General features: G+C 36.0%; 2 protein-coding genes across 3 annotated transcripts; both read left to right on the forward strand.

Annotated features, from left to right (window-relative positions):
- LOC107606015 (F-box protein CPR30-like) lies at positions 7,677 to 10,714 on the forward strand. Of its 2 annotated transcripts, XR_002350501.1 has the most exons (3): positions 7,677 to 9,035; positions 9,310 to 9,692; positions 10,407 to 10,714. XR_002350501.1 is itself a non-coding variant. In XM_016307977.2 (2 exons), the coding sequence occupies exons 1-2, from the start codon at positions 7,805 to 7,807 to the stop codon at positions 9,333 to 9,335; spliced, it is 1,257 nt and encodes a 418-aa protein (XP_016163463.1). In that variant the 5' UTR covers positions 7,677 to 7,804; the 3' UTR covers positions 9,336 to 10,714. The 2 variants fall into 2 exon arrangements, 1 of the variants encoding a protein (XP_016163463.1); XM_016307977.2 differs by having other exon boundaries at positions 9,310 to 10,714.
- Positions 11,373 to 13,474, forward strand: LOC107607802 (F-box protein CPR30-like). The gene is made up of 2 exons (XM_016309704.2): positions 11,373 to 11,469; positions 11,677 to 13,474. The coding sequence occupies exon 2, from the start codon at positions 12,111 to 12,113 to the stop codon at positions 13,260 to 13,262; it is 1,152 nt and encodes a 383-aa protein (XP_016165190.1). The 5' UTR covers positions 11,373 to 11,469; positions 11,677 to 12,110; the 3' UTR covers positions 13,263 to 13,474.

Raw genomic sequence — 15,890 nt, forward strand, 5'->3', positions numbered from 1 at the left:
TTTATTAGAAAAAAAAGTAGAGAGAGATAGAGAACGAGAGATAAAAGAGAGAGAAAGATAAAGAAGAAAGACGAGAGATGGAGTTTGTTAATTTTGGAAGTTAAGAAAATTTTTTATTTTAATTATAATGAAAATATCTGGTAACATATTTTGATTTGTCAAATTACTAATATAAAATATGAATTATAAATTATATATAGAGTAAGAAAGATAGAGACACTTAATTCTGTTGTAACTAAGGTGTAGGATTGACAAGTTGAACTGGAAAAAGCTTCTAGAGATTTTTTTTTCCTTTGCTTTAAAGTATGATTTCCCTTCCAACAATGAATGTGAAAAACTGGAACATTTGAAAGTGCAAATAGAGCTTCATCAAGTTGAATCCAATTTGTTATTACTTTGTGATTAATGTACAAGTACTGAGCAAGATGCATTATGCATCGTGTTGCATTTAGATGTGACTTTTGACTATCCGTGGTGAAACTTGATTTATCAAATACCTTAGGAATCATTAATCACTGTCTTGCTTTCTATAGTCTAGTCTTGTGCTTAGGTTTTATGGTTTAGCTCTTTTTCATTTCAAAAGCTGTGATCGTTACCATGTAAATCTTGTATCAGTTCTGCTATGTTACCAACAGCATATCTGCCAACTTCTGCCAACTCTTATTTATAATTGTATTTCATGGAAGTATGTTCGTAGATGTGTCTAATAAAAATATCTTTTTTATAGCTGTGTTTAATAGAAGTGTCTTTGTAGATATATTTTCTAGATGTGTCTCTTTATATATGTATTTAAAATATATTAATTATTAGACACATCCACAAACACACTTCCATGAAACACAATTATAAATAAGAGTTGGCAGAAGTTGGCAGATAATATGTTGGTAACCTATACTTTTCCATCTTGTATATACTTTGTATACTTTCAGTTTCAATGTTAGCTTTGACAACACCATAAATAATGATGTGGATCGTTATAATGTTAGGCACATCACAATGCAATAAAAACTCATGAGATTTATCTTAATGTCATACAAGTAATCAATATGTGGCTGATAAAACCAGTCAAAAAAGTATTGGTAATTAACCAAAAACTTATGTAGAGGCAGCGGTGCGATGAAATTTGTCTTAGTAACCATGGGTATCAGTAAATTATTTGGGGAACGTAAATGCTGGTTTAACAACAGTTTAAGCGAAATTCAACGGCCCTAGTTCATTGGACATGCCGGTAGAGTTTCATAACAAACACTTAGTCAAAGCGAAATGTGTAAAAGTATTACAAATACATTGAATTCTTCTCAAATTTCCCTGTTTTCACAAACAAAATCAACAGATGTCATGCATGCTGGAAAGCTATCAGGATGCCTACAACTTGTTGTCGTCAATACAAGTAAAAAGGTATTAGATGGGGAGGCGGTTGGATAAAATGTATAAGCAATTTTTTCTTATATGAAATACATCAAACACATTATTATTGAATATTGACCCTCACTCCCAGTAGCAAGTAGCAACAAATTTTAGTAGTGTAAATAAAGCTTTCAAGGAGGTGACGCTTCTTGAGTGCTTAATGTACACTTTTTGGCATGTCTGTTTTTTTTTTTAACCACAAAATTGTCCTGGATGAGTTTGCTATCTATTTTGTTCATCGTCATCTTCTGCTTCTTCTCTCTCTTTGAACCCTAATCCAAAAGATTATTCTTGATCAAATTGTTATCTACTCAGTTACTAAGGATTTTTATTTTATATCCTTACATCAATATGCTACACTTAAACTAATAGGCTAAAATACGTAAACAAGCCAAAGGGAGAACAATTTGACACAAATAAGCCAAACCAAAATCTGATTCATCAATCCACCAAAGCACATTTCTATGTAGTTCGAACCAATATGGTTCGAACTCACTTTCCAAGTAATTCGAATACACTCCTCAAGTAATTCGAACTAGCTTGGTTCGAATTACACAGACCATATTTCGTTCTAGGCTGGTTCGAATTAGTGAGGACCAGAGCTATATATATATGGTGTGAACGTGAGTTGCTATCATTAGAGGGGGTAATATGGCTAGTGAGGAGAGTTTAGCAGTGTTGGTTCACCACAGAGGATCCATTAAGAGAAAAACTCATTCCAGTGTGAAATTCACTGATAAGGATCCTCTCTGTATTATCGTCAGCCCTACGACAAGGTATGAAGACCTTGTTAGCTCTGTACTGCTGAAACTTGGTCTGGAAGGTGTGAAACGGGTTAAGAAATTTTTTTTATCAATTTCCAATCACGGTGCTCCAGGAAACCGTAAAGTACGATTGTTTCACGATCGGGAGTGATGAGGACTTGCAGGTCATGTTTCATTTTCGCCGGCAGTTTCCAGAGGTGAGGACATCAGAACTGTTGGCAAAGTTGGTTGACGCAGTGTTCAGCTCGGGGAGTTCGAACCGGAATACCACCACTTTAGCCACGGTAGCCGGTTCTAGCTCCAGACCTGCCGTTGCATCTTCCTCCGTCCCTGCGTATGAGCCACCCGTCCAACCTGTCGCCTCTCCTTCGTTCGCTGTTGATCTCAACGGCAGTGTAGGCGACGAGGTCGGAGAAGGGGAATATCTGCGGACCTCTTTACAGTGTGCTGCACCGGCTGGGGTTGGAGATGGATTCTTGGATGATCCAGAGGACGATGATGTCGAGCCGGATATGATTGCTGATGACAGTGGCGATGATGTTGGAGCAAGTGAGCCTGCTGGGGCGGGCGGTGGTTCTAGCTCTGGCACGCAGCAGTACCCTCCACATTTTTTCTCTTTGGACTTGGATGCCATGAGGCAGGAGGGGGTTCCTGGGCAATCGGCTGGATTTGGCGCTAGAGATGCTGAAGGGTCTGCAGGTCTGACAGAGTTTCAGGTTGGTCAGCAATTTCCAGATAAAGAAGAGGCCCTGTTAAGTGTCAAGACTTACAGCATCCGACGAGGGGAAAGTACAAGGTCGTGGAGTCTGACTATCGCCGGTATGTGGGCAAGTGTTCTGAGTTCGGCAATGGGTGCACATGGTTGATTCGGCTTAGTCTCCGATAGCGCAAGGGGATTTGGGAGGTCAAACGTTACAACGGACCACATACTTGTCTCGCCACCTCCATTTCCAGCGACCACAGGAGTTTGGATTACCATGTGATATCGGCATTCATTATGCCAATGGTTAGGGCTGATGCATCCGTCAGCATCAAGGTGCTCCTAAATGCCACCGCCGCACACTTTGGGTTTAGGCCGACTTACAGGAGGGTCTGGTTGGCGAAGCAGAAGGCTGTTGCCCTCATCTATGGTGACTGGGATGAGTCGTACAACGAGCTCCCAAGGTGGGTGTTAGGAGTCCAGTTGACGATGCCTGGTACTGTTGCAGTGCTAAGGACGAGCCCTGTTCGTGTCGGTGGACAGTTGGACGAGTCTCGAGCTTATTTTCACAAACTATTCTGGACGTTTCCACCATGTATCAAGGCATTCCATCATTGCAAGCCCCTAGTTAGTATTGACGGCACCCATCTGTATGGCAAGTATGGGGGAACGTTGCTTGTCGCGATTGCACAGGACGGGAACTCCAACATACTCCCTGTTGCATTCGCATTAGTCGAGGGTGAGAATGCTGAGTCGTGGTCCTTCTTTCTTTCCCACCTGCGTGAGCATGTGACACCGCAGCTGGGTCTGCTGGTTATCTCGGACAGGCATAACGGCATCAAGGCCACGCTTGAGGCTCCTGATGGAGGCTGGTTACCTCCGTCTGCATACCGGGCATTCTGCATTCGACATGTTGCGGCAAATTTCGCCCTCACCTTTAGGGGCAAAGACGCAAGGAGGCTACTTGTGAATGCGGCGTACGCTAAGACCGAGGTCGAGTTCTATTACTGGTTTGATATTCTTAGGTCCGAAGACCCGGCGATGTGTGATTGGGCAAACCGGATTGAGTATTTGTTGTGGACACAACATTGTGATGAGGGGCGTAGATTCGGACACATGACGACGAATATATCTGAGTGTGTGAACTCGATCCTTAAGGGTGTCAGAAACCTTCCTGTGTGCTCGCTAGTGAAGGCAACATACGAAAGGTTGGCCGAATTATTTGTTTGCAAAGGGAGAGAGGCTGAGGCGCAGATGGGAACCGGACAACAATTTAGTCAGCACTTGGTGAAGTGTATAGAGGCCAACTTGAAGACGGCTAGGTGCTTCACGGTTACTGTGTACGACAGGGATAACTCCGAGTTCACTGTCGCATAGACAACTCCGACTAGTTCTTTCTCACTGGGTAGCTACAGAGTCTCGCTTGCATCTCACACATGTGACTGCGGATACTTCCAGGCACTTCATTTTCCGTGTTCCCACGCACTGGCATGCTGTGCCTACTCACAGCTTACATGGGAGCCTTACGTCCACCAGGTGTATCGTCTTAGTTCGGTCTTCAGTGTGTATCAGATGGGTTTCACACCTCCCATTCCGGAGGGTTTCTGGCCACCATATGACGGGCCGACTGTCATCCCTGACCCCAATAAGAGGCGTGCGAGAGAGGATCGTCCCAGGTCCACTCGGATACGGACCAATATGGACGAGGCAGATACACCGGAATAAATAACTGTACGAGTTTTATTAAGACATGATGCGGAAACTATGTTCGTAACTTAAATTGCTGTGTGGAACGAATTCTGAGTAATTCGAACCATGTTAGTTCGAATTACTTGGTGACTATTTCTTCAGTGTAATTCGAACCTATTTGGTTCGAATTATGAAGTTAGAGTTCGAACCAAATTGGTTCGAATTATGTGGCTATGGGTTATATTGGTTCGAATTACTTGGAAAGTGAATTCGAACCACATTGGTTCGAACTACGTAAAAATGTACTTTGGTTGATTGATGAATCAGATTTTACTTTGGTTTATTCGTGTTAAATTATTCTTCCTTTGGCTTGTTTACGTTTTTTACCCAACTAATATGTAAAAGAAACTACCATCCAAAACAGACAAATCAGACTAGAATAATTAGCAAGATTTTAGAATATGCTTAATGAAAACTCAAAATAGAATTAAACAGAAATAAACCAACTAATTAAAAAATTCACTTGGTCTTAATCACTTTAATGGTGATTGTAGTAAAATGCAACTATATTAAAAGGCAAATTATGTTTACTACATCACATCAGAATGCCAAAAACAGCTATATGCCAAATGGAACAAGTTAACAGCAGTTTCTTATTTAGGGTGTGTTTGGATTTGCTTTGGAGAAGAGAGAAGCTCGTTTGAGTTTCTTGAAAGCTTCATCTTTATGTTTGACAATATTTTTATGCTGTAAACGTAGAAGTGATTTCTGCTTTCAACCCAGGTTTACCAAAAGCTAAAAATTCTAGCTTTTCCGTTCACCTTTTCACGTTAGATTGAACTTTAGGTTCTATGTACCAATTATGTCCTTCATTATTCATATGTTTATTTTTTTTATAGTACTTTTTTCTAATACTCTCTTATGTATATTATTATTTTTTATAAAATTTCTGTTTTTTTATATGAGTTCTTTTACTGTTATTGTTATTTCTTTTTTGTATGGAATATTTTTTTTATTTTGTATTATAATTCTATTAATTCTATTAGAGTACTAAAAAATATTGAGAATACTAAAAAAAATATTAAAATTTATTTAAATATTTAAAATAAAATTATAAGATAACATAAAATAATTATTTAAATTCATGTCCTTTTTTGTAATTTTTTATCTAAAAATGATTTTGAATAATGTAATCCAAACAATATTTAGTTTACTATAATCCATTTTAAATAAGAATTACCAAACATAAACCACGTTAATACTAACTCACTTTTGATCAAAATCAATTCTACAAAATCAATTTTATACAAACCTCAGTTTGCAAACCGTAATCCAAACACACACTTAGTAGCATAGGACATGACAGCAATCAAAACTTGGATGAATTTACTTGCTCTAGAAACAGCAATATAGGATGCTTTTAACTTGTGTGGACACAAGAACGGTCTTGTGTATCTTTACTCTTCTTTGCCCCTTCTTTTTTTTAGTAATTACTCAAATCAGTCCCAACGATTTTAAAATCGAACATTTTAGTCCCTAAGAAAAATTAATACACATATCAATCCCCAAGATTTTACTCCGACAAACAAATCAGTCCCCAATTCATTTTTCAGCAAAGTAATTACTCAGATCAGTCCCAAAGATTTTAAAAATGAACATTTTAATCCTAAAAAAAAAATTAATGTACAAATCAAAGTAATTACACAATAATATTGTATTATATTTTTTGTATTTTTTAGACAAAAATAATGATAAATTTATTTATTAAATTCTTATATATATATATAGTCACTCAATAATAATAATAATAACAATAATAATAAAATTATTAGATATTATTCTACAAAAAATTACAGAGAGAAACGTTGATTTGTACATTAGTTTTTTTTATTTGGGGATTGATTTGGGTAATTATTCTGCCAGAAAATAAACTAGAGACTGATTTGTCTGCCGGAGTAAAACTTTAGGGATTGATCTGTGTATTAATTTTCTTTAAAGACTAAAATGTCAAATTCTAAAATCTTTGGGACTGGTTTACGTAATTACTTAGTCAAAGCGAAATGTGTAGGAGTATTACAAATACATTGAATTCTTCTCAAATTCCCCTGTTTTCACAAACAAAATCAACAGACGTCATACATATTCGTTTAACCGTGCTTATGCTTATGCAGTTATGCTTATGACTTGGGCATGACAAAATGCTAAAGGAATCATTCATGCTAGAAAGCTATCAGGATGCATACAACTTGATGTCATGAATACAAGTAAAAAGGCATTAGATGGGGAGGTGGTTGGATAAAATGTATAAGCAATATTTTCTTATATCAAATACATCAAACACATTATTATTGAATATTGACCCTCACTCTCCCAGTAGCAAGTAGCAACAAATTTTAGTAGTGTAAATAAAGCTTTCAAGGAGGTGACGCTTCTTGAGTGCTTAATGTACACTTTTTGGCATGTCTGTTTTTTTTTTTAACCACAAAATTGTCCTGGATGAGTTTGCTATCTATTTTGTTCATCGTCATTTTCTGCTTCTTCTCTCTCTCTTTGACCCCTAAAAATTATTCTTGATCAGATTGTTATCTACTCAGTTACTAAGGATTTTTATTTTATATCCTTACATCAATATGCTATACTTAAACTAATATGTAAAAGAAACTACCATCCAAGACAGACAAATCAGACTAGAATAATTAGCAAGATTTTAAAATATGCTTAATGAAAACTCAAAATAGAATTAAATAGAAATAAATCAACTAATTAAAAAATTCACTTGGTCTTAATAACTTTAATGGTGATTGTAGTAAAATGCAACTATATTAAAAGGCAAATTATATTTCCTACATCACATCAGAGTGCCATAAAAAAGCTATATGCCAAATGGAACAAGTTAACAGCAGTTTCTTATTTAATAGTATAGGACATGACAGTAATCATAACTTGGATGAATTTACTTGCTCTAGAAACAGCAATATAGGATGCTTTTAACTTGTGTGGACACAAGAACAGTCTTGTGTATCTTTACTCTTCTTTGCCCTTTTTTTTCTGACCTTTGAAAAAAATCATAGCAAATGAAGACTTAACTTAGCTTCCATTTTGAGGGATAATTTTGAGACTTCTTTATACACTCTCAAAAAAAAAAAATGGTATTGTTTTTTCAATTTCCTATCCAAAACTGACCCTACCCTTCCCTTATGTTTCCAAAGCAATTTGAAGTCCCTGGGGTTGAGTCAATTGTTATATGAATTGCAAAAAGCTCATCAATCCAAGCATGGATAAGAAGAAGAAGCAGCTGAAGCACACGGTGAACAAAGCAAAAGAGCAATCGAGCATGGAGAAGAGGAATCAGAATGACAAGAGCAAGACCATTCACGACATCCTCCCTCTTGATCTGATTCACAGAATCCTTCTGCTGGTGCCGATCAGACATCTCGCTCGCCTCAGATGCGTTTCCAAGCTGTGGTACTCTCTAATTTCCGAACCTGACTTTGCGGAATTGCATTTTCACCACTCTCCCGCTGCCACCAACGCATGCTTCTTCATGAAAAACTACACTATGGCTTACTTGGTTTACTTAGACGACAATGATGCATCAAAAAAAGTGGTGTGTCCCCCTTTCAAGAAGAAACCACCTTCTGATTTTGAGGTATTGGGATCCTGCAGAGGATTTATTCTCTTGCATCGATACCCACATTTTCTTGTGGTATGGAACCCACTGACTGGAGTCAGCAAAAGAATATCCTATTCTCATATTGTTAGTCGTCCTAAATACCATAGCTTTAGGCTTCCCTACAGTACGCATCTGCATGGATTTGGTTATGATGCATCACAGGATGATTACTTAGTTGTTGCAGCTTGTAGGGATTATGAAAGGCAAGAAGATCATTTGGAATGCTTGTCCTTGAGAACCAATTCATGGATTAATCTTGATGCTGTACTCCCCAGTCCATTGGATTGGTTTGACCACAATTCTTGTGGGTTGTTCTTGAATGGCGCTATTCATTGGGTGCCTTCCTTTCTTAAAGATTACAGGGATGCTATTCTTTGCTTTGATCTGAAGGAAAGGACTTTCTCAAGGATATCTGCACCGGAACAACTGCTAATCATTGCATGCCCCTTTCGAAGGCTCGCCCTACTAGGAGACTGCCTATCTTTGTATGGTCACAATTATAGTAGCGGTACAACTGAGATATGGGTGATGAAAGAATATAAAGTGCACTCATCCTGGACTCTCTATGAGATTCCTTGCAAAATCTTTCAGCCATTGTGCTTATCCAGTAATGGTGATATTATTGGAAGAGGTTATGATAAAATAGGGTACTTCATATACAATGTCAGAGGAGACATGCTCAAGCGTTTTAAAAATCTTCCTTGTCCGCCTCCCATCCGATACTGTGTATACAGAGAGTCTCTTGCCGTGTTGCCACTCCCTAGCGGCATTAAGGATAAGGATAAGAAGAAGAAGGAAAACTGTATGTAACTATTTTCCTATGCTTTGAAATCTATTCTCATTCGTTTTCAATGCATTGTGATTAATGAATAAGTAATGTGCAATATGCATTATGCATCAAGTTTCAATCAAATGTCACTTTATTCCATGGATATTGAAATTTGAATTTATCAATGCTTAGGGAATCATTAATCATTGTCTTGGCTTCCTATAGTCTGGTCTTGTGGTGGAGTTTCAAAGTTTAGATCTTTTTCATGACTAAAGTTTTGACTTTTACCAGTTCTGCTTTTTGGCAGGCCATCAAGTTCACCATCAAGTTTAGGCTCTTTAGAATCACCCAAGATTCAAACAGAGAGAGAATGAGGAGCCAACATATGAGTGGACAACTTGCCACTTGGAGAAGAACATTTGAAAAGTGCAAATGAAGTTTAGTCTCTTTTTCAATCCAATATATATTTTGAATCAAATCTAATAGTAATATTTCTTAGTTGGTTATGCAAAACTTATAGGTTTTATTTTGCAGATTACATAATATACTCCTTCTTTTAATCTTACCTTTAGCGTTGTTGTTTTTAGAAGTTCACTAGCAAATGATGGCAAACCCAGAAACAAAAAGTTACAGTATACCAGAGTTGTTTTATTTTGAGTCTTGCTTCCTACACTCTAGTCTTGTGGTGAGGTATGTTTCGTTATTGTGCTGAGTGCTATACATAAGTATATTTTTTCTCATTGATTGTATCTGGTAATGAAACCTTGTAGCATGTTGATATAATTGTTATAGTGGTGTAAATTTTACATTTTATGTATGCCTTTCAACATTATTTTATTAGGTACTTTGTAGTTTTAGGATTAGCTTTTAGATATATTTTTATTAAATGCAATTCTGAACTTTTAAGCTGAGGTGTATGTGGAATATGATAGCAAATGAAGACTTAAATATTGGATAGCAAATGAAGACTTAACTTGCTAGCTTCCATTTTCTTTAAACCCCTTTCTGAATGTGTAACAGAAGATGGAAGCTATTGCACTCTAAAATTAATAGGTTAAAAAAAAGGGGATGGCTGAGATTCATGAGCAGAACTAGATACAAATAAATATTTTAGATCGAAATGTTAAATATGCCTTTCTTAATAGTAGGGATAATTTTATATTTGATCCCTCTTCAATTTTGTAGTGCATGTTCTTTCATTTCGCTTTCAAACTATTAAGGCAGTGTCCAGAAACTCAGAGAGTAACCATAGAGGAAAGAAGATTATGCTTTAAATCTACACTATTTAATACTTTGTTCAAAATGCAACATGGAAAAATCCTTTGAAACATAGGCCTATTTTATATATTTTAGAGTTTAGATTGATCTAACAATTTTGATGATCTAATACTTTACTCGATGCAGCAAAAGGCAGAGAAAAAGCTAGCAGCAACGGAAGAAAACAACCACATGTAACACCACCATAAAATCACTTAATTGCAAGATAACTAGAAATTCCAATATGAACAACTATAGTCTATAATTATTCTCAAATGCACTTATTTTGGCAGCTAATTTTGCCTGCATCTCTCAGGGGCCAACACATAGTATCTTATTTTTGGCTACTTCTGTAGTTCTTTATTTGGTTGTATAGGTCTAACACTAGTCCTTGACTCAATTCATTGTAAGTTATTTGTGTGCTATGTTAATAACTCAATACTATAATTAACTACTAAATCATTTATCATATAATGTATATATTTAGCCATATAAAAAATAGTCACTAAATTAATTATTATATATTTGTCTATAAATACATGTATTTTTTTTTAACCAAATTGAGTTGGTCGAGTGGTCAGTTCACTCGCCAGCAACTCATTGGCCAGACCTTTAAATGAAACTCAGATCCACGATAGATTATTTAGTATACACATAATATAATTATTGTTATTTTATATTTAAAAAAAAGTTTAATTACTTTGTTAGTCTTTATGTTTTATCGAATTCGCAATTTATTATATTCGTTTTCTTTCAATTGGATCTTTATATAGGTCTTTTCTATATCAAAAGCATTAAAATTATTGGAATAATCCTTCTAAAAAATATGTGTTTAAAGATCTCATTAGATTCTTTTTTGTGAGTATTTTTAATTTGTAAAAAAATATTTCATTAACTCTACTATTTTTTTTCTTCACAAATACATAATTACAAAATTAAAAGAAAAGACGAATAGAGTAATTAAATATTTAAAAATCAATCTTTTATTACTAGGCTATATTTTATTTTATATGATTCACACATGTGAGTTACGCTGGGGTTATGGAGTTTTAGGGTGATATATAGTATATCCTGAATCCTGTTTAGGGGGAAGAAATCGGACTGCCCGATTTCTTTAAAGAGAGAGAGGGTGACACTCGAATAGGATATAGATGCAACGAAGTCAACCACGGAAGCAGCTGCATGCGCACCACGTGGAAGCAGTACGAAGGTGACACTCAGCACCACGTGGAAGCCCGATTTCTTTAAAGAGAGAAGGGGTGACGCTCGAATAGGATATTTAGATGCAACGAAGTCAACCACGGAAGCAGCTGCATGCGCACCACGTGGAAGCAGTACGAAGGTGACACTCAGCACCACGTGGAAGCGTGGAAGTAGTACGAAGATGACACTCGCACCACGTAGAAGCAGTATGAAGGTGACACTCAAATGAGATATAGATGCAACGAAGCCAATCATAGAAGTAGCTGCATGCACCCCACGTGGAAGCAGTCAAGCAGTACGTGTGTATTGTTCGATTACTAAAATCGGACCGCCCAATTATAGTCCTTTCAATCGGTCCGTCCGATTTATTCTGCGTAATCATCACAATCCAATAAAACACCATATACCTCTGTAACCATATTATATACCAATAATCACTCCATATCAAAATTAAAAAAACTCTTTATATACCCATAAATTTACAAAGATGAAAACTAGGTGCATGCACCTGAGTTTCCACATAACAATTTGGGGTTAATGCTTTATAAGTTTATCTAATAATCCCTTGTGTTCACAAGCAGATTCAAATCCCGTGTTGTACCAAGGCAGAAACCCTAACAAAAGAACAAAGCTGAAGAGTGATCGATCATGGAGGAGAAGAAGCAGAAGAGCATTAACGACATCCTTCCTCTTGACCTGATTCAAAGAATCTTACTGAGGATTCCGGTCAAACATCTCGGCCGCATCAAGTGCGTTTCGAAGCTTTGGCACTCTCTCATTTCCGATCCACACTTTGCGGAATCGCATCTTCACCTCTCTCTTGCATCCACCCATGCGTGCATCCACAAAAAAAACTCCACGGAAGCTTACCTTGTTCACCTAGAAGAAGCATTCAACGACAAAAATTATAAAGTAAGAGAGGTATCTTTCCCTTTCAAGAAGCCGCCACCTTCTGAGTTTCGTTTGATGGGATCCTGCAGAGGGTTTGTTCTCTTACACCAAGAGCCACACTTTTTTGTAGTATGGAACCCACTCACCGGATTCAGCAAAATAGTATCTTACTCTTGGTTAGATATTGTTCATCGTACTAAGGGCAGGTACTTTAAATTTTCCGGTAATGCGATGCTGTATGGATTTGGTTACGATGCGACACTGGATGACTACTTAGTTGTTATAGCTTGGATGGATAGTAACTGCCAACTCTTAGATTGCTTCTCCTTGAAAACCAATTCATGGATTAATCTTGATGCTGCAGTCCCCAAACCATTGGGTCTTACGGAGTGGCGATCTCGTGGGTTGTTCTTGAATGGCTCTATTCATTGGTTGCCTTACTATCTTGAAAAACATCACAGTGATGGTCTTCTTGTATTTGATCTGAAGGAAAGAAGTTTCTCAAAGATATCTTTGCCTGAACAACTCAAAATGCGTGATGCTGCCACATTTCTCATACTAGGAGGGTTCCTAGCCTTGTGTTCTCAGGACTATGTTGGATGTAAAACACACATATGGGTGATGAAAGAATACAAAGTGCATTCATCTTGGACTTTGTATGTGATTCCTTGTTTAGAGTTTGAGCCTCTATGCTTATCCAATGATAGTGACGTTGTTGCAGTAATATATAGATCATTAAAGTTTGCCAAATATAATATCAGAAAAGAACTGCTCCAACGTTTTAGATGTCCTCATTTTCAACTGCAGACTTACAACTGGACATGGTGCACTGTATATACAGAGAGTCTCTTGCCGTTCCCTAGTAATAGTAAGCATAAGGATAGGAAGAAGAAGAAAAATGCTATTTAACTATTCTGCATTGTGCATCAAGTTGTATTCAGATCTGAGTTTTGACTATCCATGGTGAAACTTGATTTATCAAGTGCTTGGGGAATCATTAATCACTGCCTTGCTTTCTAGAGTCTAGTCTTGTGGTGAGGTTTTAGGGTTTAGCTCTTTTTCATATCTAAAGCTGTGACATTTTACTATGAAAATCTTATACATGCTTCGTTGTTTCTGCTGATTGCTATAGATAAATATACTTTTCTCATTAATTTGATTGTATACTTTCAGCTGCCATGTTAGCTTTGGCAACGCCACAAATATTTTTTAGCTGATGTGTATCCTTATAATGTTAGGCACATCAGAATGAAATCAAACACATAAGATCTATCTTAATGTCATACAAGTAATCAATATGTGACTGATGAAATCGTTAGTCAAAAAAGCATTGGTAATTAACCAAGAATTGATGTAGAGACTGAGTTGGTTACTTGAACTAGGTGTTACCAAAGGGCAACTACATAACCTAATTTATAACTGAAGAAATAAAGAAGAAAAACTGGCAATGAAACTGGACATGCCAGTGGAGTTTCATAACAAACACTTGGTCAAAGCGAAATGTGTATGCGTATTACAAATATATTGAGTTTTTCTCAAATTCCCGTTTAGTAAAGCAACTCTCAAAGACTCAAATACATCAAACACATTATTATTGAATATTGACCCTCACCCACCAAGTAGCAACAAATTTCAGTGTAAGGCTTCAAAGGAGCTGACACTTGAAACAACACATACGCATATAGTGACATGGCGTTTACACTTCTTGACCTGTCTTCTTCTTCGAAACCAAGAAATTGTTTTTTTTCGTTGAAACAAAAAAATTGTTCTTGATCAGATTTTTATCTAGTCAGTTACTAAGGATTTTTATTTTATATCCTTACTTTAACTTAATACATTTAAACTAATATGTAAAAGAAACTACCAATCTAGGACAGATACATCAGACTAAAGTAGCTAGCAATATATGGATGCTTTTCTTGTTCAGTCAAAATCAATATCAAGATTATTGTTGATATAGTCAAGGACCACAACTCTGAAAGTTCATCCCAGTTGCAGTCTTTGATGATCAGATGTTGGAGAGATGACATTGCACCTTTCTCTAGTATCCATTCTTTGACACCCATCCCTTTCAAATGAAACACTTCAAGATTTGGGAAGCTTTTAGCGGCAAGGCTAAGAGAGTCTTCACTGAACATCCCTCGTGAGGTTACTTTGAGAACACAGAGGCTGGTAAGTTCTCCCAGACTGTTCAAGAAACTGTAGCTAAAGTTAAGCTCATCAAGATCATACATCTTTATATTTATCTGGGGAATCTTTGAAGGAAATTCATGTGCCTTTAATGTCAATTTCTTAAAGTCCACTAGTTTTAGTTTTTCTAAATTTTTAAGGTGATGCAAGCCTTGTAATAGTTCATGCTCTGTACACTTACTTTTGATATTCCACTCTAATCCCAATTTTCTTAGTTTGGAGAATCTTCCATTAACAATGGAGGACATTATCACTCCTTTAACATTGACAAGTTGGAGGATTTGGAGATTCGGCAAACAATCTTTTCCTGATGTATCAGGTGGAATGGTTTTACTAGTCACACATAACATCATTTCAAGATGTTTCAGTTTCTTGAGCCTCCATATTCCATACGAGAGGTTATAATGGGAAGCAAGCTCAACAGTTAAAGTCTCTAGATTCCGAAGGGTGCAGATTGGATCAGGATGATCCTCTTTTGGACAGTCTACACCCCGATTGAGTCTCAAGTATCTTAAATAGATGCACATACTCATATCCTTGTGTATAAGCTTTTGCAATTTTCAGGATTGTGTTACAAATTTTGAATTCTAAACTATGTTGTGGACACTGTAACAGTCTTGTATCTCTGTTTCTTTCCCCTCTAGGCGGCTCTATAACAAAAAAAAAACTACTTTTTTTAATAGAATAGACACCAAAAAATATGGTTTTTTAATAGCTAAAGATTAGGTAAAGAATGTTGTAATGTTAGAATAATCATATCTGCCTCATATTTTTTTTATAGAATTATTTTTAATTTTATATCATAAAAATTACTCCTATATCATAAAAACTACTCCTACCCAATTATAAGAAAGAAAATTAATTTTATACTATTCGGTATAATGGGCATTACCTTTTGTGCTTTATAATGGATTAAGCATCAAATTATGCAAATTTTAAGATGTTTTATTTTACTAATTATATAGACAAAATATACATTTTTTTTTTAATCTTACTCATTGTTAACTCGATTGATTCTAAGTATTTACAAGCAAATTATTGCAAACTCAAAGAAGAAAAAAAACTCTAAACGTTATATCCCACAAAATTAATGCTTAATTACTTTGTCCGTCAAACTATAAAAATTTATTATGAAAAATGTAATAAAGCTTCTTAAGGCAGCTTTTTTGCACACACAATAATGTACTGGAATAGAAGACAATTTAAGCTTCTCACTGTGTATATAAATATATATTCTTTAACTTATTTTTAGTATATATTTTATATTTTGATATATATTTTATCTAGATAAATAATTTCATAATTAATTTTTAATATACACTTAACATAATTATTATTATGTTACAT

The sequence above is a fragment of the Arachis ipaensis genome, chromosome B07 (genome assembly GCF_000816755.2).
Source record: "Arachis ipaensis cultivar K30076 chromosome B07, Araip1.1, whole genome shotgun sequence".
Taxonomy (NCBI): Eukaryota; Viridiplantae; Streptophyta; class Magnoliopsida; order Fabales; family Fabaceae; genus Arachis; species Arachis ipaensis.